Raw genomic sequence first — 23838 nt, forward strand, 5'->3', positions numbered from 1 at the left:
CTAGGGACCAAGCATTCAAACTTGGGACCAAAGGGAAACATTTCTTATTCAAACCATCACAGATGATTAGATCTGGCTTTTAAGAAAATCACTCTAGCCGGGTGGTGGTGGCGCACGCCTTTAATCCCAGCACTCGGGAGGCAGAGCCAGGCGGATCTCTGTGAGTTCGAGGCCAGCCTGGACTACCAAGTGAGTCCCAGGAAAGGCGCAAAGCTACACAGAGAAACCCTGTCTCGAAAAACCAAAAAAAAAAAAAAAAAAAGAAAATCACTCTAGTCAGGCAGTTTTTTTAAGAAAATCACTCATGACTTTAATCCAGCACTCGAGAGGCAGAGACAGGTGGATCTCTGTGAGTTCAAGGACAGCCTGGTCTACAAAGGTGGATCTCTGTGAATTCCAGGACAGGCTCCAAAGCTATAGAGAAACTCTTCTCAAAAAAAAAAAAAAAACCAAGCCAGGCAGTGGTGGTGGTGCACACCTTTAATCCCAGCACTCAGAAGGGAGAGACAGGTGAATTTCTGTGAGTTCGAGTCCAGTCTGGTCTACAGAGTGAGTTTCAGGACAGACTTCAACGCTACACAAAGAAACCCTGTCTCAAAAAACAACCAAGAAGAAAGAAAGAAAAAAGAAAATCACTCTAGTGACTAAATAAATAAATAAAATTTCAAACTCTGTGAACTAGAGGAATGCTGGGACACAAGTTTCAAGACTACACTAGCCCAGGAGCCATACGGGTAGCCCAAAGGAATCAGTAACCGTGGTAATGACACACAAGAAGACGGGGACTGGGAGCTATTTAGAGTAGTCTACAGAACTTGGTGACGTGACAGACATCCAGCTTGAGAAAATGAGCAGCCAGTGTCTAGTCACTAAGAAAGGCAAAGTGGGGGGGAGCACACAGCTGGGGTAGGGCAGCCCGATTCTAACAGAAAGATGATGGGGGCATCTGAACAGACACAGGCCTGTGGCCACACCTCACCACATTGACTGTTTTCAGTGCAAGGTAAATAAGACAGATGGGGCAGCCTGTGCTTGGAATCCTATAACTGGGAAGCAGAGACATGAGACCGAGAGTTCAAAGACATCCTTGGCTATATAATGAGTATGAGGCAAGCCGAGGCTATGGGAGCCTTCTCCAAAAAAAAAAAAAAAAAACCAGCAAAAACAAACTAAGACTGTCAGGATGGCTCAGGAGGTAGAGGTGTCTGCTGTCCAGATGGGTGACCTGGGTCTGATCCCAAGGAGCCACATGGTGGAGAAAGAGAGACAACTCCCACAGCTGCCCTCTGACCACCACACACTTGTTATGTCATGCATGCATGCATGTACACATATACACAGATAGGAACGCATGTATATGCCCAATAAATATAGACATAGGCACAGACAGACAGATCACACCACCAACAAATGTAAATTAGTAATAACAGCAAGCAGGGCTGAGGAGGTGGCTCTGTGGATAAAGTGCTTGCCACACAAGTGTGAGGACTGGAGTGGAACACCCAGAGCTCACATACAGCAATGCACATCTGTAATCCATCTCACCAAAGGCAAGAGACAAAAAAGCAGCTCAGAAGCCCATGGGCCAGCTGAGCTGGTGTAAACAGTGAGCAGCAAGAGACCCTGTCTCTTGTGTGGGTCCTGTGACAGGCAAGGACTAACACTCAAGATTCTTGTTAAAGCTCCACACATATGCCATGGTACCCACACTCCAGAACACACACACTATATACACACATTCGTATACAAAGCAAGTGGAGTAATAGCTCAGTGTAGTTCTTTAAACTTTACAAAGAGTAAAGTAATGCCTGTTTGACAGAGCTGAAAGTCACCTAGCCAGCTGCTACCTTAAACAGCTCACTGGCTGGTACTGCCAGATTGTACTAGCATACCTATGTAGATAAGACATGCAGGCAGCACACTGCTTTCTTTGTTTCTGTGATGAGTGCAACCAGAGCCTTGGCTATGGTAAGCACATGTAGCACTACTGAGCCACACCTTCAGCTCCTGGTTTGGTTTGACTTTTGCAATGCTAGGGGCAGAACTCAGGACTTTCTACATGCCAGGCAAGTGTTCCACTGTTAAGCTACATCCCCAGGCACTATTTTATCACTGAATTCACTGCAAGCTAATTTCACATTAAGAATTCTAATTTCAGCTGGACAGCGGTGGTACACAACTTTAATCCCAGTACTCAGGAGACCGAGGCAGGTGGATCTCTGAGTTCGAGGCCAGCCTGGTCTATAGAACAAGTTCCAGGACAGCCAGGGCTGCACAGAGAAACCCTGTCTCAGGGGGATTTTATGCGTATGGCTACTTTGCCTGCATGGAAGTCATCTATGCACCACATGCATACCTGGTGTCTGCAGAGGTTAGAAAAGGGGCATTGGATCCCCTGGAACTAGAGTTACAGACATTTGTGAGTTCCCATATGGATGCTGAGAATCAAACCCAGGTCCTCTGGAAGAGCAGTCAGTGTTTTTAACTGCTGAACCATATCTCCAGCCCTCTAGGGTCTCTTTTAAAAGAGACAGACAGACAGACACTATCCAGGCAAGATGGCCCATAATCCCAGCACTCAAGACGCTGAGGCAGGAGAATGGTGAGTTTGAGCTCAAACTGGGCTATATAAGGAGACCTGACCTGGGGAGGGGAGGGGAAAGAAGAAAAGAGAAGGGAGACCCAGAATCTCTAGGGCACATTAATACAGCTAGAAGGGTAAGCTTCCTTCAGTGGACACTCTACTGGCCCTCCGGCAGCCAGGTCTCTAACAGGACCTACCCGACTTCTCACAGCATCTGAGTTTGCCACCTCTGATCAATGATCAGATCCAAAAACTAAGCAAAAGCACCTTTAAGGACCACGGCCCATCTCTCCATTAGAAATGAACAACAGCATGTGGCACATATTGGTCACTGTCTACTAGCAACAGGAGACTCTACCCTCAGAAGATTAATATTTAGCGTCTTGGTTCACTGAGCATACAAAGTCACAAGTGGAATGGAGTCAAAGTCTGAAGCTTTGAAAGAACAGAGGAAATGTGGACCTGATTTGATTTACTATTAAGGATTTTTCTGTTCAAATGGCTTCTGAGTTTTGCTTTTAAAGGCATCTTACATCTTCCAGGGATGCACTGAGTACTTACAGATGGGTAACAGGATACTTTGATTTGCTCTAAATATGGAAAGATAATGACAAATGCTGCCAACTATGTGGGGGGAGGGGAACCCTCAAACACTGCTGGTAGGATGGGAAACAAACTAGCCCCCTTGGAAAATACAGTGTGGCGCTTTCTTTTCTTTTTCTTTTTGATTTTTCAAGACAGGGTTTCTCTGTGTAGCTCTGGCTATCCTGAAACTCGGTTTGTAACCCAGGCTAGCCTCAACCTCACAGAGATCCACCTGCCTCTGCCTCCTGAGTGCTGGGATTAAAGGTGTGTGCCACGCACAGCTGGTGTAGCACTTTCTTAAAAATTAAACCCAACCCTACCATATAGCCTGGCAATTGCACTCCAGTCCTGAGTGTCACCCAAGAGAAACAAAGACAGACAGCGTCACAGACTTGCATGTGAATGATGGTGGTAGGACTAGTCATTGTAGGAAGATGGGCATGGGGCACACACCTGTAATCCTAGCACTGGGAAGACTGGGACAGGAAAACAGAGGCCAGCTGTACCAGGCAAAAGGTGATCACCCAGAGTGGAGTAGTATTCCACAATAAATAACATCAAATTACTGACTGGGTTAGGGAGATGGCTCAGTGGATAAATGCTTACCATACAAGCGCCAGGACCTTAATTCAGATGCCATGGACCCACCTAAAGCCAGATGTGGTAGCACTCATGTGTAATTCCAACATGTATGTCTATGAGAGGCGGAGATAGGAGAATTCCCAGCAACTTGCAATCTAAGCTGCCAGATACAATAGCAAATAAATTCCCTGCCTCATACAAGATGGGAAGCAAAACCATTCAAGTCTGTCCTCTGCTTCTACACAAACATCTCAATGCACATACGCACACACATAAACATCTCAATGCACGTGTACACACACACACAAACACACACACACACAGCACATGCATACACAAAAGATAAATTGAGCCATGGCACAACATGGACGAATCTAAAAAGTATATGAAGCCAGGGACAAAAGCCAACCTGCCATGTGACTCCAGTTTTCATAAAGTATCTGGCAAGGGCAACTCGGTGAGAACACCAAGCGGAAGGGTAGTTGCTTGGGCATGGGATGAAAGGGGATTTATAAGCCAACAAAAGAGATCTGTGGAGGGCTCCGAGAGGCGACAAGGCGTTAAGACTTTCCACACTGACTAATCAAGAAAAATCTGAAGAGATGCAAGCAGGAAAAAGAAATTAAACTAGGCCCAAGGAGCGACGTGACAGGTACGATGGAGGCTGAGTCCTCCAACTTAGACTTCATCTCCTGTGACCAGACAGACCGTCAGAATGCAGTGCTGATACTCAGGGTGACTCAGACGCTGTGAGCATGCAGAAGCTAGCTGGAGACATGGGCGAGCTGGCACTTGCAGGGGCAGAAGGACAGGCATCGGGAAGTACTCCAGACAAGGAAGCCAGCAGCCAGCCCGAGAGCAGTGACGCAAACACCCGTCTTGAGTCTGGCCTTGGTCCTAGAGGCTAGAAGAGAGACCTGCTGTCCCCTCCTGGAACTGGAGACCGGGCACAACCCAGCAGCCTCTTCTCTAAGCCCATATCCCAGGGCAGCCAGGCCAACTGAGAACCTCATGGAGGCCCCTGTGGTCCCTACTCCAGCAAAGTCCTCTGCCCACCCCCACAGGCTCCACTCTCCCTCCACCTCCCCATGGTACCTAGGGACACCATCACCACGGGATATTATTTATTCAGCTAGGTGGGGGTGGGGCTCGAGCCAGGCCCTGCCCCCCAGGTGAGCAGCCCCCACCTGGACAGGGACTGTCCCCACACCACTCATCTCTCCAGCCAGCGGCCTAGTCAGAAAGATCTTCTTAGCCTTTCAAAGCCTCTTTTACATTTTTAAAAACATAGCTTTTTCAGCAGAGAAAGGGGAGCTGAGAATCACTTTTTTCCGTTTTGGTCTGTTTTGAAAGCCGTTAAGCTTAGCTCTGATGATCCATGCAGCTCTAAGTTCCCCTGTGGAGCCTCACAGATCCAACTGTAGGAAAAGGATTTGACAAATTCTTTGCCCTTTGTACCAAGAGAGTGATACTTAGGTTCTAGGAAATAAACACTAATGTTTGAGGGAAAAAAAGAAATCTGTGGAAGGTAACAATTATAGTAAATAATAATATAGTGATAATTATAGTAAATAATGAGTAATCACAAGGACCTAACAATTAAACATGTGACTGTTATGTACAGAAATTAATACCTCAAAAAAGTTGCTTTTAAAAAGTATAGAATAAGCCAGGCAGTGGTGGCACACGCCTTTAATCCCAGCACTTGGGAGGCAGAGGCAGGCAGATCTCTGTGAGTTTGAAGCCAGCCTGGTCTACAGGGCGAGATCCAGGACAGGCTCCAAAACTACACAGAGAAACCTTGTCTCAAAACAAACAAACAAAAAAAGTACAGAATAAGGGGCTGGAGAGATGGCTCAGTGGTTAAGGGGTAGAGAGATGGCTCAGTGGTTGAGAACACTGACTGCTCTTCCAGAGGACCTGGGTTCAAGTCCTAGCACCCACATGGCAGCTCACAACTATCTGTAACTCCAAGATTGACACCCTCACACAGACATACATGCAGCAAATTAAAAATAAATAATTTTTTTTAAAAAGTAAGGAATAAGCCAGGCATGATGGTGCATGCCTTTAGTCCTAGCACTTGGAGGCAGAGGCAGGCAGATCTCTGTGAGTTTGAGGCCAGCCTGGTCTACAGAGTGAATTCCAGGACAGCCAGGGCTACACAGAGAGACCCTGTCTCAAAAAAAAAAAAAAAAAAAAAGAGTAAGGAATATACAGAAAGATCAAAAGACACAAGATGTGAGAAGACCAGGAGAACAAATAGGAGATGGAAATACAGATGGTGAATTAAAAATGAAGAGATTCTTTTCTAATTTAGAAAACTATAAAAAAGTTGACAAGAGAGAAGTGACATCAGCGGGAGGGGCAGGACTAGCCACAGGACAGGCACATGGGAGTTCCTAATACAATCGTACCTACGCTGGTGCAATAGGATCAATGCTACAGAAATGGCTCAGCATGCTGGGCGGTGGTGATGCACGCCTTTAGTCCCAGCACTCGGGAGGCAGAGTCAGGTGGATCTCTGTGAGTTCGAGGCCAGCCTGGTCTACAGAGAGAGTTCCAGGACAGGCACCAAAACTACACAGAGAAACGCTGTCTGGAAGGAAGGAAGGAAGGAAGGAAGGAAGGAAGGAAGGAAGGAAGGAAGGAAGGAAGGAAAAGAAAAGAAATGACTCAGCAGTTAAGAGAATATATGGCTCTTGCAGGGGACCCCAGTTTGGTTCCCAGCACCCACATGGGGCAGCTCACAACTGCCTATTACTCCAGCTCCAAGGCACCTACTCTCACATGTATACACACACACACAAATACACATAAAGAAAAATAAAATGAATCTTTTAAAAATCAATTCATACTCCTGATAGTTGGTGATCACTTCATGTTCTTGCAAGTCTGGGTTTTTAATCTGATCTAGTCTATGCTTCCCGACCTCAAGAAAGCAAGACCATCTCGTGCCTCTTTAATAGGCCTGCTGTGGGTAAATGTCATCTACTTAAGACTAAGAAAAAAGATTCTAGTACCAATTTTAGAATAAGCTTAGGAAACCTGTTACGAGAGAGAAAACCAAGTCATTTGGCACAGGAGAGAATCAATCACAGAACTACACTAAGTAGACACAAAGGACAAGAAATCAACCACAGAACTACTTCTAGGTTTGCCTCTACCACTAAGGCTGGTATCTAAGGTTGGTAAATAATGGCCACCAAGGCTGGCCAATGTAAATACTGCCAGTGTTTACCTGATGATACCAGGCACCTGGCATTTTAATACTAGAAATAATGAACAGGAAACAGGAGACATAGTCCCAGTGTGTCCTGTTCCAAGTTTTGTTTCTAATTCCTAAGCTTTACAATCTCAGCTACACTATGTACTCAGTAAAAACAAGCTGTAAACTTCAAAATGGGAGAATTTAGAAATCAGGAGTTCTTAGACCCAGAGTGATTAACCTGCAAGTTGGAAACTACTGATAAGCTGCACCAGGATTATGAAGTCACGGGAAGGCCAAGAAAGTTGTGTGGCCTTCAACAAGTATTTCTCTGGGGACAACTCCTACAAGCTCCTTTCTTCAAAAGGAGCCAAGACTGACCTGTCTTGCTGTGGTTAAGAGTCACTTTACTTGAGATCATTTTTATTTACAAACAAAAGCCGGCAATGCAAGTATGCCTGTATAGATCTGGCCAGGTTTCAAATCTAGAGTCTGTCTCTATTCTTTAAACTCCACATTCCCAAGACTTGACGCTTCACGATTAATGCAAGGTGTTTTACAAGACAGCTGTGTCCAGGTCCACAAACTTACTGAAACACTATTAGGGAAATGTACAAAGCTTTGAGTCATAATGATGTCATATTCTGTTTCCAAATAGATTAACCTGCTGACAACTTTGTGTAAGCCTTAGAGAACTTTAAACTGTGGGTTACCAATAGCGGTTCCTACTGTTCACTCCAGGTCTGTCATAAACATCTCCCTTAGGCAATGACATAGAGACAGAAAGAAAAAGACCCACTACTTAGAAACACTTTGAATGTTGAGTCTGAATTCTCACGGTTGTTCGTTCTTTCTTTCTTTCTTCCCTTCTTTCTTTTTTTGTTTTTTTAAAAAAGGCATATATTTCAGGCGTGATTTGAATTCCTCTTAGGAATCCTCGCTTTGGTCAGTCAATCGAGCACCCTAAACGAAGCAGGGAAAAAGGCTAAGATTCCACACACCTTCAAAGCGCCAGGTGCGGGCGCACGGAAGGGCGGAGATCACGGACAAGAGAAATTGGGATTAAAGTTGTGTAAGGGTGAGGAGGGAAAGGAGGTTACCACCGGCGTGGGTCCCAGGGAAGCCAGCGGGGATCGCAGGAGCGGCCTCCCGGGTCCTTTGGGGTTAGGCCGCGGCTGGGCCCCTTCCCCAAGACCTCCAAACTGCAGGGACCAGACTAGCCGAGGCACCCGCGCCGCGTAGTCCGTCCCCACAGGGCCGCGCAGAGCCCCAGCTCGGGAGCCAAACTTAGAGACCCCGCAGGGCCAAAGTTGGCTCAGCCCCGAGCAGCTGTCGCGCCCCCGTCTCCACTCCCGTCCCTATCCCCATCTCGCCAGGCCTTACTTTGAGCGCCAGGTGGTGGACGCGACCCAGGCCGGGGTCGACCAGCAGCTCCAGCAGCGCCAGCAGTGGTAGCAGCCGCAGACAGTAGGAGCCCGAGCAGCCGAGGGGAACCGGGACGGCCATGTTTGTTCCAGCATCACCAGCTACTTCCTCTACCACCCACTTCCGGGTCAAGGTGCGGCGTCCCGGAAGTGCTCTGGAAGGGGGCGCGGCCGCCCCCTCTGAGGTCCTTAAGTTCGTTGTACTGCGAAATGCAACTCTGGTCACCGAGGGACCTGAGCTAGCCACCTCAGGACTTGTCAGTTGGCTGTCTCAGTGCAGACTTCCGGTGAAGCCCCTGTGAGGACCCTGAAGCGTTTGCCATGACAACCAGGGCGGGGCAAGACCAACGGGGGCCTCCTTTCTGCCTCGCCCGGCTTGGGAGTGAGGGACCTGGACCAAAGGCTGGAACCCGCAGTGTCTGCCACACGCTCCCTGGCTGTTGACTGGCCTGTCGTCGGTGGTAATATCTTAGAAATTGCTGGCTTGTCTTAGATCCCATGATTTATTATTATCCTAGGCCCTTTACCACAAACTGCAGGCGAAGAGTTGTAGTAATGGGATTTATTGAGTCCATATGAAGCAATCTACTAGGCTTTTTTTTTTTAAATGGCATTTAATCTTTGGGACAATCCAATCAGATAAGAGGTAGGTGTCATACTTCTCCCCTACTCTATCTAAGCTCTGAGAAATGGCCATTGGTCCAGGTTGAGCTGGGGATCACATGGAAAATTTTAAGTGATACATCATTTTGCCTCATGTGATTTCATGCCACCTCTAGAGTCTGAGCCTTAATGTCTTCTATTGTAGTCCCTGTAGAGACTTTGCTTCTGGTCCTTGGCAGTTGAGGACTTGGTAGTAGGCCCCTGATACCATTGTTTATCAAGGAGTTACAGGAAACAAGTATATTAAAATTGCTGATAGTCAAGTTTGTTTAGTTTTTAAATTCTTTTATTTATTTATTTTTTCAGTTTTTTGAAACAAGGTGTCTCTGTGTAACAGCTCTTGTTGTCCTAGAACTCACTTTGTAGACCAGACTGGCCTCAAACTTAGAGTGATCCACCTGCCTCTGCCTCCCGAGTGCTGGGATTAAAGGCGTGAGCCACCACTGCGAGGCGTTAGATTCTTTTTTTAACTGGACACACAAGTAATGTATGCAAGTGCGCTTGTGTGGTGTGTCTGTGTGTGTGATCATTTAAACAGAACAGGACACAATAAAAACCACTAGGAGCCGGGCGGTGGTGGCGCACGCCTTTAATCCCAGCACTCGGGAGGCAGAGCCAGGCGGATCTCTGTGAGTTCGAGGCCAGCCTGGGCTACCAAGTGAGTTCCAGGAAAGGTGCAAAGCTACACAGAGAAACCCTGTCTCGAAAAACCAAAAAAACAAAACAAAACAAAACAAAACAAACAAACAAAAAAAACAAAACCACTAGGAATTCCACTACTAGGCAACCACCAATGTACAGGTGTGTTGACTCCTGTGACAGAATCAGATTCCTAAAACTTTTAACTGGAATTAGGAACGGGATATATAAGTTTTGTTTGTTTGTAATTTGTGTGTGTGTGTGTGTGTGTGTGTGTGTGTGTGTATGGGTGTGTGTGTGTGTGTGTGTATGTGTGTGTGTGTGTATGTGTGTGTGTGTGTGTGTGTGTGTGTGTGTATGTGTGTGTGTGTGTGCCACGTACAGGTACCTGAGGGGACTAGAAGACAGTGTCAGATCCTCTGGAGCTGGAGTTAACGTGCAGTTGTGAGTTGCCTGACATCATGGGTGCTGGAAACTGAACTCGGGTCCTCTGGAAGAGTAGTAAGTGCTCTTAACCACAGAGCAATGTTTCCAACCCAACATGATATATCTATAGATGTAATTACATATAGGTATATAGATAATTTAGTTTATTTTTATTTATGTGTCTGTGTGTATATGTGCTGAAGAGACTAGAAGAGAGCATCAGATTCCCTGGAGCTGGAGTTACAGGTGGTTGGGAGCTACAGTGTGCTCACAGTGTGGAGTTACAGTATGCTTGCTAGGAACCCAATCTCCAGTCCTCTGGAAGTACAGCTGAACACAAAACAGTCAACTGAAGAAATTCACTTGAGGCCAGGCAGTGATGGCACATGCCTTTAATACCAACACTCAGGAGGCAGAGGCAGGTGGAACTATGTGAGTTCGAGGCCAGCCTGGTCTACAGAGCGAGTTCCAGGACAGCCAGGGCTGTTAACACAGAGAAATCCTGTCTCGGGGAAAAAAAAAATTTCACTTGGAGCTGGCAGTGGTGGCCCACACCTTTGATCGCAGCACTCTGGAGGCAGAGGCAGGTGAATCTCTGAGTTCAAGGCCAGCCAGGAATACACAGAGAAACCCTATCTCAAAAAAAAAGAAAAAGAAAAGAAAAGGAAGAAAAAAGAAAAGAAAGGAAGAAAAAAATTCCCTTGGTTGGTTGGGACTACCCTGTCTAATAAAAAAAAGATCACAAACCACTTGGGAAAATACAGAAGCGCAGAACTGAAAGTGAGCTGGGGCTCCAGAAGGTCTCAGTTTTCATCTGTGTGTGCACAATCTTCAAAACTGACAAATCTCCTAATCCTTCCCCTGACTAAAATCCAGTGCAACTCAGCCGCACCCTCTTCAAAGGCGAAAGTAGAACATGTAGGTGGAGGCACAGGTTGCAGTTTATCTTAAAAATGCCTTTAAGTTTCATGGGAGGGAAAGGCAGTGACTACTAGTTGGTGGCTGACCTTTATTCCCTTCCCTTGGGTCTTGGGCCATCTCTTTTGAATATGCAGTCTTCCTTGTTTGAACAGAATTTTCATCTAATCCCACCCCCTTGACAGATAATGGAACCTCCAGCAGGAAACTCTAGAATTAATCTTTTGCAGCTCCATTCGGAGAGATGAGAAATTGTTTTCTGAGTGAACTTAATCAGTTATTTGATCTGTATGTATGTTATGCCATCTAAAATCAGGAAAGTCTTACAAGGTGTGTATTTTCTTTTTTCAGACGAAGTTTGGTTGGATTAACTAATTCAGAGGCAGTCTGTTCCTGTATAATGACCCACCAGCACACTCATGCAAAACCCTCTGTCCTGCGTGTTGTAGAAAGGCCTTTGCATGCTGTGTTAGGCTGGAAGGCTCTGGAGGTAACCCAGATTTGTCCACTTTTTTTAACAGGTATGAAATCAGTGCCAGAGAACATTATGTGACTTTCCAAAGATCACACAGCTTTTTGGGTAGTTTTAGCAGGCATCTATAAAACCAGGACTGAAACTTCAGTTGCTACAGAAGTGGATCTGGGCTTCTTGTTATGAACAGCTTTGTAATTTTTTTAAAAAGAGTTATTATTCCATTTTTATTTTGTGTATGTGTGTGAATGGGGGGAGTGCATGCGATTGCAGATTTCCTGGAGGCCAAAAGAGGGTTCTAGAACCCCTGGAGCTGGAAAGTGGTAGTGAGCCCCATGAGATGGGTGCTGGGAACCAAATTCAGGTCCTCCATAGAGCGGTCCACACCCCTAACTGCTGACCTGCCTCTCCAGCCTCAGCTCTCTGATTTTTGTAACTTCGTATTTTAAAAAGGGTAACAAACTGGCGTGGTAACATAGCTGTGACCCCAGGACAGAAGTCTGAGGTAGAAGTCACGTGCTGGGGATGTACCTTATCAGCCTAGCATGTGTGTGAATGAGGTCTTGGGTTCAGTCCCCCACACTGGAACATTCAAAACATGAAAAAGAGTAAGAATGTGAAAAATCAGATACTTTGTTTAGGGAAGCAAGAAGAAAGACTAAAGACACTTAAGGAAATATTTTTAAATATTTATTTATGTATATGTGTGTGTGTGTGCCTGAGTGTATATGTATACATGCCATATGCATGCAGGAGCCCGCAGAGGCCAAAAGATAGCATCAGATCCTCTGAAGCTGGAGTTACAGATGGTTGTTGGCCACCGTGTGGGTGCTGGGAGTTGAAACTGGGTCATCCGGAAGGGCAGTTTATGCTCGTAATTATTGAGCCATTTCTACTTAAGTGAATTTTACTTTAAAAATGTTAAGTAAACACATGAATTTTTAAGTGAGTTTTTCCTTTTTGATGTTGTAGTGCTGAGGCTTCATGCATGCTAGACAAGTCTTCATTTCCTGAGCTATATTCCCATCCTATTTTTCACTTTTTTTTTTTTTTGTTGTTGTTGTTTTTGTTTTTCGAGACAGGGTTTCTCTGTGTAGCTTTGCGCCTTTTCCTGGAACTCACTTGGTAGCCCAGGCTGGCCTCGAACTCACAGAGATCCTCCTGGCTCTGCCTCCCGAATGCTGGGATTAAAGGCGTGCGCCACCACCGCCCGGCATATTTTTCACTTTTTAAAGTCAAGTGCCCAATTGATAATAATAACCTGGGCTAGGGAGATAGCTCAGCACTTAAGAGCACTTAGTGATCTTGTAGAGAACTGGAGTTTGTTTCCTAGAACCTATATGGTGACTAACAACCACTTATAACCTCTTCTGGCCTCCCTGGGTACCTGGCACACACACATACATGCAGACATACACATAAATATAATAATAATAAAAATAAAAGTCAGCCATGATGGCACATGCCTTTAATCCTAGCACTTGGCAGGCAGAGGCAAATGGATCTCTGTGCGTTTGAAGCCAGCCTGGTCTACATAGTGAGTTCCAGGACCATCAGAGCTGCGAGGTGAGACCCTGTCTCACAATAATAATAAGGTGGGGCTGGAGAAATGACTCAGTGGTTAAGGGCACTTGCTACTCACCCAGAGTACCCACATCAGGCAGCTCACAACCACCTGTCACTCCAGCTCCAGAGGATCCAATGTCTTCTGGCCTCCATGGACACCCTACCCCTGCCACACACATATACATATACACACATAAGTAAAAATAATAAAGACCAATAAATAATAAAGTTCAATAGCACTTTTTAGAAGGTATGTCTTTAAATTTGACTAATATTAAAAACAGAATGTCCAGGTATCCTCATTTCCTCTTAGTGGTGGTAAAATATCTATTCCAAAGAAGAATTTTGCCTTGTTGTGGTAAAACTTTAGCCAGACCTTAAATCTTTAGGATTCCTTCATTTTTAAACCTGGGAATTATGACAACCCCTCCACAGGACCACACCAATCAGATGTGGTCAGTGGTTTGTGAGAATGTCTGTCTCTGTGTGTTTGGGAACTCTGTGGACTCCAGTGGTTATTTTGAAATCCAGAGGAAGGAGCATGAAAAACCCCTGACAAAGTCTTTGAAAACCTGTTACAAGAAGTCAATGTGGAATGTTCTACCAACACTGGGTCCCAGAAAGGTATAACACATGACTGCCTAGTTTCCAGAAAAGGACATTTGTGTAACCAGGATGCTGCAACCAGCATATCTTGTTGAGTAACAAAACAAGTTATGCCTGCTTCTCCCATGGCAGCACTTTCCAGGGGGCATTAAACCGAGGCACTGACTAGAAAAGCCTGAGGTCAAGAAGGGCAGAGCTCCTAACCCTGGCTCTGAGCCTTGCTATCTTAATCAGGAGCCTTTACAGTTTGCAGGATCAGTTCAAGGTTGCCACTGGCAGGAAACTCAGGTTTGCGTTCAAACTTGTAGTTTGAATACAATGCTATTGATTATATTGAGCCCGGGCTTGGACTGTTGGAGAAAATAAGACATAACTGCCATTTGGTTTTCCTTGTACCAAAGTTTGTATTACATTTATTTATGTGTGTATTGGGGGAGGGGCACATGCCATGGAGAATGTGTGGAGGTCAGAGGGTGATGTTCAAAAGTCTGTTCCCACTTTCCACCATAGTCACCGGGATAGGACTCAAGTCGACAGGTTTGATGGCAGCTCCTTTACCTGCTGAACTGTCCCACGGGTTGTCTTTTCAGAAGAGTTCTTAGACCCCAAAGCTAACACCATAAGGAACCAGAGGCTTCTCGGCCTGGTAACACCATTGGCCATGTCTTCCAGATTGCAGTGGAGAATCTCGGGCATCTCTTCAGACACAGAGAGGAAAGAAACCTTTGAGAGCATCTTTTTGTCAACTGGGAAGATGTCGGTCTAGTGGCGTTCACACACCTTCTGAGGGCTGAAGGTTGTGATGGAAATAAATCTGAGAACCACTTGTCAACCTGGGGACACTGTCTACAACCTGTCCAGCTCCAGGCAGCCTGTGTTTCATGACTTATGGAGTCTTTACAGACCTTCAGAGAACTCAGCCATAGGGTATTGAAATCTACTTGCAGTTTTAAGATTGCACTCGCTAGAAAGTTCCTAGTTTTAACTTGTTCCTAGTTCTTCTTCTTAGCTGCTTCCTGGGGTCCTGAGTATGTACAGCCAGTTCTCAGTTTACCATAACTCAACAAACGTTGTTGGTTTCTTGGAATACTAAATGCATTCTTTGTACTCAGGTCATTTCAAAGCCAGCCTTGGCTACATAGTGAATTTGAGGTCCACCTAGACTACATGAGACCCTGTCTTTAAAAAAAAAAAAACAGTAAGCCAGGCTTGATGGCATACCCCTCTAAGCACTCAGGAGGCAGAGGCAGGCAGATCTCTGTGAGTTCCAGCCAGCCAGAGATCACAAAATATAAAAGTTTATAGGAGTTTATTGCAATTTAACTCTATTGTGAATTAAGCTAAACTCAGATAGAAACCATTGTGGCCGGGGGTGGGGTGGGGGGAGGTAAGGGGGGGGTTGCTGGGATGTCATTAGGAAACTCTCGTGATAGACAACCAGTCATCTTGCCCTGCTATTCAGGCCTAAGAATCTAGCCATAGCAGCAGTTTGTAAGACATTGCTTCCTTGCTGTGGCACACAGGAGGAGAGGAAAGGAAACTCGTATTTGTGCTCTTTGCTAAGCACTTCGCAGATATTTTCTTTTAGCATTTGAAGAGGCCATTAGGTCATTAGAGAGGAAACTGAGGTTTGGGGAAGGGAAGCTCTTCAGCTGCCCGCCCTGAGCTCTGCATGTCTGAACCACACTAAAGTGCGTGCTTGTCCGGTACTTCAGCCTCCTGGGAGTCTGTGAAGCACGGATGGTGTAAGTGGTCAGAAGGCACACACCTAATAAGGACTGGACACTGGGAGGGATCCCCACCTGCTTCAGAATACCCCCCACCCACACACCCATCTGCCACTGAACAGGTACCTCCCTATAAACCTCAAGTGAGATGCTCATGAATTCCATACAGGGTTAGGACTGTCCAAATCTCTGCTAGATTTGCCTCTGACTGCTCAGAAATACCTATGGAAGCAGGAGGATCACCCACCAAAGTTCTGGGCCAGCCTGGGCTACAGAATAAAATCTTGTCTCAGAAAATAAGGGCTCAGAAGATAGCTCCGCCAGTAAAGGCACCTGCCATCAAGGCTGATGACCTGCCAGGAGGCTGAAGTACCGGACAATCAATCCCTGGGAACCACATGGTAGAAGGAGAAACCCACTTCCACAAGTTGTTCTCTGACCTCTACTTGTGTGCTCTATGTGCAAGCCCCCACACATACTAGTGAACAGATAAATATAATAAAATGTAAAAACAAAGCAAACCAACCAGACAGAAACCTATGCAAGTAGGGTCTGTGTTGTGTTTGTTCAGATGCCTTCCTTTAGGATTAACCCCTTCCATGCCATCAGATTAGTCAAAGGCAAAGACCACAACTTTGTGAGCCTAGCATTTGCATAGGGTGAGAACTGCATTTCTCTTTCATTTTCTGAAGCTTTTGACTCAAAGCACTTTCCAGTTGCTGTCCAGACTTAAAAAGTGAAAGATACTTCAAGTGTACCCAGTTAACTTGGCTCCTGCACCTTCTGTGGCTTTCAAGGGTCCTGTAATAGTTTCTGCTTACTCACATAAAAAGTTCCGTCTTCAGGCATCTCTCCCTTCTGAAGTTCCTTCCGCTCCTTTCTCTTTAGGGCACAGGTTGCTCTACCTCCTGGCTAGCCTATTTTTTCCGAGTAGACGACAACACAGGCAGCATCTTGCTAAGTAACTGGCCATTTCCAGCTTTGAGCAAATACAACCCGTGGCATTGTTGGGGCTGGGCAGATAGCTCGGTGTGGCTAAGAGCACAGGTTTGATTCTCAACACCCTCACTGGCCTCCAAGGGCACCAAACGTACGTGTGCTACACTGATATACATGCAGATAAAACACCTGCACACATTAAAAAAGAAACATAACCAAAAAATAACACTGTGGCATTGTTAATTAACATTGTTTACATTTCCAAGCCCTCCAACGCACCCTGGCCATTACTCTGCCTTGGCAGGGAGGTGGCCTCCTGGCCATCCTGACTCTCACGTATCTGGCAGTCTAGGGAGTAAAGAGTGCTCAGACCTGGGAAATGTGGAAACAAAATATTTAAACAGACACAAAGGATGGGGGAGGGGCTTGTAACCGACAAAAGAGCCTGAAACAGTTTTGATAGTTTAGATGTAACTACCCAGCAAAGGAAGTAGGAGGTCCTGAGGTTTGAGGCAAGGTTCTCAGCTCCACCCCTCCTTCCTTTTTCTTTCTTTCCTTTTACTTTTTAAACAAATTATTATTATTTTGTGTTTGTTTTGTTTTTGAGACAGAGTCTCACTATTGTAGTCCTTGGCCTGGAACTCACTATGTAACCCAGGCCTTTAACTCATAGAAAAGATCCAGCTGTCTCTGCCTCACACCACACTCTTTTTATTTTTATTTTTATTTTAGTCAAGGTTTCACTTGGATGTCCAGGTTAGCCTGCTTGGTACTTACTATGTGGCTCAGGTTGGCCTCTTCCTGTCCCTTCTCAGGAGTGCTGAGACTACAAGTATAGGCCACCACACACTGGGCTGAGATTCACCCTTCAAGAAGAATTAACTCCTTGAAGGAAGATGAACAGGTCAAAGAGAGCAGGAAGTGGAGAAACCATTTAGAAGAGGGACCTGTGGGGCTGGAGAGATGGCTCAGTGGTTGGAGCACCAACTGCTCTGCCAGAGGGCCTGGGTTCAATTCCCAGCACCCACATGGCAGCTAACAACTGTCTGTAACTCCAAGATCTGACCCCCACCCCAGACATATATTTAGGTAAAACACCAATGTACATAAAATAAGAATAAATAAATTATTTAGAAGAAAAGAAGAAGAAGAGGAGGAGGAGGAGGAGGAGGGACCTGTTCCTGAAGCCATGGCTCTGGAGGAAAGGTCTCAGCAGTAGCATTCAGAGAAAGAAAAGTCGTGGAAACAGTTGGAAGCCCCCAGATTTCTCACAGCTTGTGAGCAATGACATTCTGTGGAGCTTTGGAAGGGTTAATGAGATGGTCTCCATTCTGTACAAGCCACCCACTGGCCAGTTTACCTCCTTGGTTCACACCACTAGGGCGGGACTGGCAGATACTGCCTCCCTTTGACAGCTGGGGCTCTCCTGCTAGAGGTGAAATCCGTCCAAGACCAATGAGCTCGGAGGCTGGATTTGAACCCTCCAAGTTCTCAGGGGGCTCTAGAGAGTCCGCTGTCCTTCCGCGGAGTAACAGGACTTCACTGCTGAGATTCCTGGACGAACAATTAGGAAAGGGCTTGTTCCACAGATTATAATTCTTTGAGCGCTGATCCCCGAGTTCCTTCTCTGGTTTCTCGGATCTGCTTGGTCTCTATTTGCCTCACGGTCCCTGTGTACACAGTGCAGGACGTCACGGTTCCAGGCCCTACTTGCACGCACGCTGACAGGCTCCTTGGGCTTCCGCAGTAGCTGGATGGTAGGAGAAGCCGCTCCGGGAGCCTCTAAAGTGGGCGTCGGTGGCCGCCGGGCGAAAGTTCTGAAATGCAAAGCTGTGCTGGGAGCGGTGGGTGGAGGGCAGACCGAGATGGAGCGTCGTGATCACGAGCCGGCCAGTCTGCAGGCAGTGAGCGCAGGTCCCGACAGCGTAGGGCGCGCTGGCTGCCGAAAACCGACGACTTGGAGAAGTACCGAGGGGCTCGCGTCCTTCCGGACCCCCAGGCAACCCGGCCAAAGGGAGCCTGGGGGCGGGACGGTACGCGCGAGCTGTCAGCCCGGCCCCGCCCCGCCCCGCCTTTCGTCCCGCCCCACCCCGCCCCTCGGCTCCGGTGCGGGGCGGGCGCGCTGCGGCGGTCGCTGCTGCTTCCTCGGGCCATTTTGCTCCGCGCGGAGAGACGAGAGGTGGAGAGCCAGGGCTAGAGGAGGCGCGGGCCGGAGGAAACGGCGGGCGGCGGGCTTTCCGCATTCACAGTGTCCGCAGGGCCTCAGCGATCGCCGGCGAAGGGGGTAGGGGGCCCCTTCCCGGTCCCTGCACCATGAGCTGGGGCACCGAGCTTTGGGTGAGTGAGGGGCCGGGCCGCGGGCGGGCCTGGGCGGGAGGCGAGGCGAGGGGCCTCGGCGCGCGTCGTCGCCCAGCGAGGAGGGAACGCGGATCGGGTGGCCCCGGCGGCCTTGGGGTGGCGCAGGGCTCGGTCCCGGCTCCCGGAGCGGCGACCTGCGGGCAATCCCCGGGGGCGTGGGGCTCGCGCCGTGCCGGGCTGCGTAATTGCGCGCGCCCCTGGCCAGAGCTCTGGGGCAGATCTGTGCTTTGGGGTGCGGGCGGATCCCGCGCTGCTCCCGGGGGCGGGGCGGCCTGGCAGGCTCCCGGTTTCGGGTCTTGGGTTTGGGGGTGCCGCGAGCGAGGGATGAGGTCTTCTCTCTGGAAGTGAGGACTTTAGACCCGGAGCGTTGGGGCACACTTGTAATTCTTTAGGGACAGCTCAGATTCTGAATTTGAGGGGGGCTGCGGCGTTTGGTCCGCAGGAGGACAGCGGTAGGGGAGATCATAGGATACCATGAAGGGCCGGTTGCCGGGAACCTGTTTCTGTCCTGCTACCCAGAGGAAACGGTTTTAAGAGGGGTTGGCCTCGCAGGATCCTTCGTTTTGGGGTGCAGGTGGGTTAGAGAGCAGCTTGGCGTCTGGAAACGGTCCCACCGAGGGCGGTCAGAGGACGCCAGGGCAGCCCTCAGGCCATCTCTGGGGAAGGGAGGCTGTTGACCGAGGGACAGGGCCTGTTGCCCTGCCTTCCTCTGGACTCCAGCACCTGGAAAGGCTAGGCACAGGCTGGCAGTGCAGGGGCCTGGGTGAAGGTGGGGACGAAACCGCGGTTATTGCGCCCAAATGTGCCCATGACCAGCCATTCTCAGTGATGGATTCCAAAGTGCCCGCTGACTACCTTTCTGAATTCCATTTCTGAATTCCATGAAGGGTGTGGAGGAGAAAGTGTGGGATGGTGTTGCCCTCCAAGATGAGGCCAAGAAATGTCGTGTCAAAATAAAACAAGGTTAGGGCAATTAGAGAAACGCAGGGCATCTTCCTTAATTTTTTTCTTTTGCTTTAATTGTTTTTTTACATAACCATTTCTTAGACTAAAGTATTCTGTTAATACTAGAATCCTTGGAGTACTGGCCCTTAAATCAGGAGAACTCATTCTATAAACATCCTCTGTCAAAAGAATTTCCATTCATTCAGCTGTCAAAATGTCCGGTGACGAGTGCAAAATACCCACTTTGAAAAAATTAAATTAGCACATATTTTGAAGTACTCGTACAAACCTAGGTTAGGCAAAACTTCCCTCAGTTTTGTTTTGGGGTTTTGTTGTTTGTTTGGTTTGGTTTTGGTTTTTTTGTTGTTGTTGTTTTTCTGTTTTGTTTTTGTTGTCGGGGTGGGGGCACATCAGAAGTCATGATCAAGCAGCAGAACTGAAGTCTGGGCATGTGTTCCCCCTCAACTTATTGAAACAGTGGAATGGTTCCTGAGTGACTGAGAGAGAAGACATTTCATAGTTATGTTGGAGAATGTTCTAGCAGGGTGATCTAGAGGGCAGGTGGCTGGAGGAAGAAGCATGACTGAGCTTCCTGCCTATCTTTTGAGAATGGAAGACAGGAAGTCAAAGACAAGAGCAGCCCTGGCAGCTCACCCCTGTAATCCCAAGGTTGGAGAGGCTGAGGCAGGAGGATTGTTGTGAGTTTGCATCCAGCCTGGAGTACACAGTGAGTCCCAGATCAGCTGGGACTACATGGCAAGCCCCTGTCTGAAAAAGCAAAGCAAAGACCTGCTGAGATGTGACTCTGTGGTAAAATACTTGCCTGGCATGCATGAGGTTCTGGGGTCAAACCCAGTACCAGAGGTGGAGACAAAAAAGAGAACACTTGAGAAATATTGTTAATAGAAGAAATATGAAATATTTGGATTTATTTTACTTGGTAAACTTATATGTTTACTTATGGCCAATAACAAATTGGACAGTCATATTATATACGAAGTATATGGCAATGAAAAAAAGGTGGTTTTGTTTTTTGTTTTGTTTTTAAAGCATGCTGAGTGCAGGCTTTTGCCTTTGGATAGCTTATAGTTTAATGGAGGGAATGGGTTAGCATGTTAGGACACTATCATGAAAAATCGGTGCAAAATCTGTGTTTTAAGGCCAACATGTCAGCTATCAGTTATCTTAGCTTTTTTTTTAAGCAGTTTTTTTTATTTGTTTATTTATTTTATGTATATGAGTGCGCTATCTGCATGGACGATTTTATGCCAGAAGAGGTCATCTGATCCCACTATAGATGGCTGTGCGCCACCATGTGGTTTTTGGGAATTGAACTCAGGACCTCTGGAAGAGCAGTCAGTGCTCTTAACGGCTGAGCCATTTCTCCAACCCCCTAATTTTTATTATTATTTTTTTTTAGCAGTTTTCAAGGAAAAAAGAGAAAGAAAGAAAGAAAGAAAGAAAGAAAGAAAGAAAGAAAGAAAGAAAGAAAAGAAAGCCCAGAGGAAGGAAGGGAACTGGGGCTGAAGAAGCCGTCTGTGTGTCTAGTGGTCAGCAGCTTGGCGATGTACAGTGCGCCTGGCAGCCAGGCTGAGGCCCTGATTAAGGGCTTTCCTTACATGGTGGCTTTGGGACCTGGCTCATGTGTAATGAGATAATGATGGGGTGCTAAAGCCTCACTGGGCAGAATGATGCTTCTAGATGGAGTAGCACATTTTGGGTGGCATGAGGGATTGGTGGCAGGTGGCTGCAGCTCTCATGGACTTTCACTGATCTTAAGATTCTGTATAGTCTTGAGACTTTAGTAAAAATCCTCCAGGGCCCTAAAAAGCTTCTGGCTTCGAACACTCATTCTACATGAAAAGCCCACGCTTAAGCCACATCCTGCTTTGTTAAGGAGTGAAACACTTCTAAAAACTGTTTATGGCAGAAAGCATTCACAGTCTAGGTGAGCTTTGAAAAATTATAGTTTATAACTTAGTTAGATTCATGTATGTGTATGTTAGTCCTTGTATTTTTGTATCAAAGGAGTGTAATAAAGCCAGGCCTGCTGGTTCAGGTCTGTAATCCCAGCTAGTGGGAGGCTGAGACAGGAGGATTGAAAGTTCAAGGCCTGCCTGTGCAACTTTAAGTGGGAATCTATGTCAATAATTTCAGAGCACAGAAAGGGGTGGAGACATGGCTCAGTGGGAGAGGGCTTGCAGAGCAAACATGAAGCCCTGAGTTCTGCCCCTGGTGCTGGCGTGGGGAGAGGACAAGACAGAGTACATAAGGCAGTCTTAAATGTTAGTTACTTACTTTAGTTTTGGTTTTTGTTTTGTTTTGTTTGAGATAGGGTCTAACTGGGTAGCCCTTGCTGGCGTGGAGCTCACTGTGTAGATAAACTGGCCTCAAACTAACAGAGATCCTCCTGTCTCTGCCTCCTTAAATGGCAGGTTTGGTTTGATTTGCTTTGGGGGAATTTTCAAGACAGGGTTTCTCTGTGTAGCCCTGGCTGTCCAGGAACTTACATTGTAGACTAGGTTGGCCTTGAACTCACAGAGACCTGCCTGGCACTCTCTGCCTCCTGAGCGCTTGGATTAAAGGTGTGCACCACCACCGCCCAGCCAGGGTATTTTTACGTGGATACCGGCGGTCATGATCTTCATGGTAACATGGTGAGCCATCTTCCCAGCCCCAGCTTGTTGACATTGTGGTCACTGGTGAAGTGACAAGAACTCGTCACGTCAGGGTCATTAGGGTGACTTTTCCTTATTATTCCTAATTATTGGAAGGCAATGACAGGTTACTAAGCCATCAGCTCACCTATTTTTTTTTTAAGCTTTCTCGTTAGTATGAAATATATGAAAAAAATTGGAAAATTTAGCTTTCATCTTTACTCCAAGTTTGCAGCTGACTCAGTGACAGGACCAGGTTTTGCCCTCTCCTAGTATCCTGTCTGCCCTCTTTAATCTTTGCTCAGGATGCTCATGAGGAATGAATTAGCCAGGTATAAATAAAGGAAAATGGAGAAACCTGAAAAGCACATGCTGGTTAGCATCCTAAGAAGCCACCTTCAGAGATTATGTGTATTTTTTCTAGCTATGTTTTTAAGATAGAGTCCAGCATATCACGTATATGGATGCTGCCACCAATGTTGATGGTGGCGTATGCTTTTTAAGAGGCAGCAGTGTGAGCTGAGCATGGTTGCTCAGGACTTTTCCATTAATCCCAGCACTCAGGAGGCAGAGGCAGGGGGATCTCTGAGTTCCAGGCCAGCCAGAGCTACATAGTGAGACCCTGTCTCAGAAATGAGGTATCAATGTATGGTGTACTTCAAAACACTTCCAGGGCAACTCAGTGAAATTCCTGTCTCTAAATAAACAGTACAAGAGGCTACAGATTTGGTTCAGAGGTAGAGAGCTTGTGCAGTGTGCACTAGGCCCTGGGCTCCATCTACTATTCTAGGAACAAGGCCTGGCTTGATGTAGGAGCTTAATAAATATTTATTAAATGAATGGGTGAATCCCTTCCCCCACTTTTGGTTTAAAATTTGATTCTTAAAACTCAGGTCAACCTAATCACAATACTTTCCTGCATTTTGGCATATATTTGACATATATTATATATAAAACTATGTGTAACATGCATATGTGTTATTATATTGTATGTATATATGTGTGTGTATACATATATATTCCTGGACACCTTAAAAAATAGGTTAACTTTTTTAGAACAGTTTGAGATTCCCAGTAGAAGTGAGCAGGTAATGCAGAGATTGTCACCTCCTCTGTGCCCTTTGAACACACTCCTAAATGAAGAGTCTGGCCACTTTGTCACTTTCGTTCCCCACACATGCTTTGGCACATGCTTCCACTCATACCACACACACAAACACACATGCACACAAATATAAAAATTGTTTTTGAAAAGCAGCTTCTTCCCTGTGGGTCATAGCACTCATGCCTGAAAGCTGAGTTATATTAGGACACTTTATAATGTGTCAAGGTGTTAAACTAGATGATACCGATTCTTTTTCAACCGGAAGTACTGAGGATTAACAGTTTCTGGTTGGGGAGAGGCGTGAACTCTACTGCCCAGTGACTTCTAAATGTAGGTAGAACATTAACAGCGGTTCACAGCTCTTCCTTACCCTTCAGAGGTTTCTGTTTGGGATGAGCACCGCAAAGCCACCAGCATGGACAGTTGTCCCCAGT

The 23838-nt window shown here is 46.7% G+C and overlaps 2 protein-coding genes and 1 pseudogene across 20 annotated transcripts in view; 2 read left to right on the forward strand and 1 right to left on the reverse strand.

Moving 5' to 3' along the window:
• The window catches only part of Gpr107 (G protein-coupled receptor 107), a 65104-nt gene extending 56613 nt beyond the window's left edge, over nt 1-8491 (reverse strand). Inside the window, exon 1 of the mRNA XM_052722738.1 lies at nt 8343-8491. Within this exon, the coding sequence (XP_052578698.1) occupies nt 8343-8465 (123 nt within the window). The 5' untranslated portion in view covers nt 8466-8491. The remainder of the gene's footprint in view (nt 1-8342) is intronic.
• On the forward strand, nt 2435-4767 carry LOC128100504 (cAMP-dependent protein kinase inhibitor gamma-like; annotated as a pseudogene).
• A 10025-nt stretch (nt 8492-18516) lies between the features above and the next one.
• The window catches only part of Fnbp1 (formin binding protein 1), a 129135-nt gene continuing 123813 nt past the window's right edge, over nt 18517-23838 (forward strand). For 5 of the 19 annotated variants that reach the window (XM_052722719.1, XM_052722722.1, XM_052722730.1 and 2 more), the window contains exon 1: nt 18521-18676. In XM_052722719.1, the coding sequence (XP_052578679.1) occupies nt 18653-18676 (24 nt within the window). In that variant the 5' untranslated portion in view covers nt 18521-18652. Of the gene's footprint in view, nt 18677-23838 lie in introns of all 19 variants that reach the window. The other 14 variants (XM_052722720.1, XM_052722725.1, XM_052722737.1 and 11 more) reach the window with 7 other exon arrangements.

This window comes from Peromyscus californicus, unplaced genomic scaffold (assembly GCF_007827085.1).
Source record: "Peromyscus californicus insignis strain IS unplaced genomic scaffold, ASM782708v3 Scaffold_7__1_contigs__length_154581171, whole genome shotgun sequence".
Taxonomy (NCBI): Eukaryota; Metazoa; Chordata; class Mammalia; order Rodentia; family Cricetidae; genus Peromyscus; species Peromyscus californicus.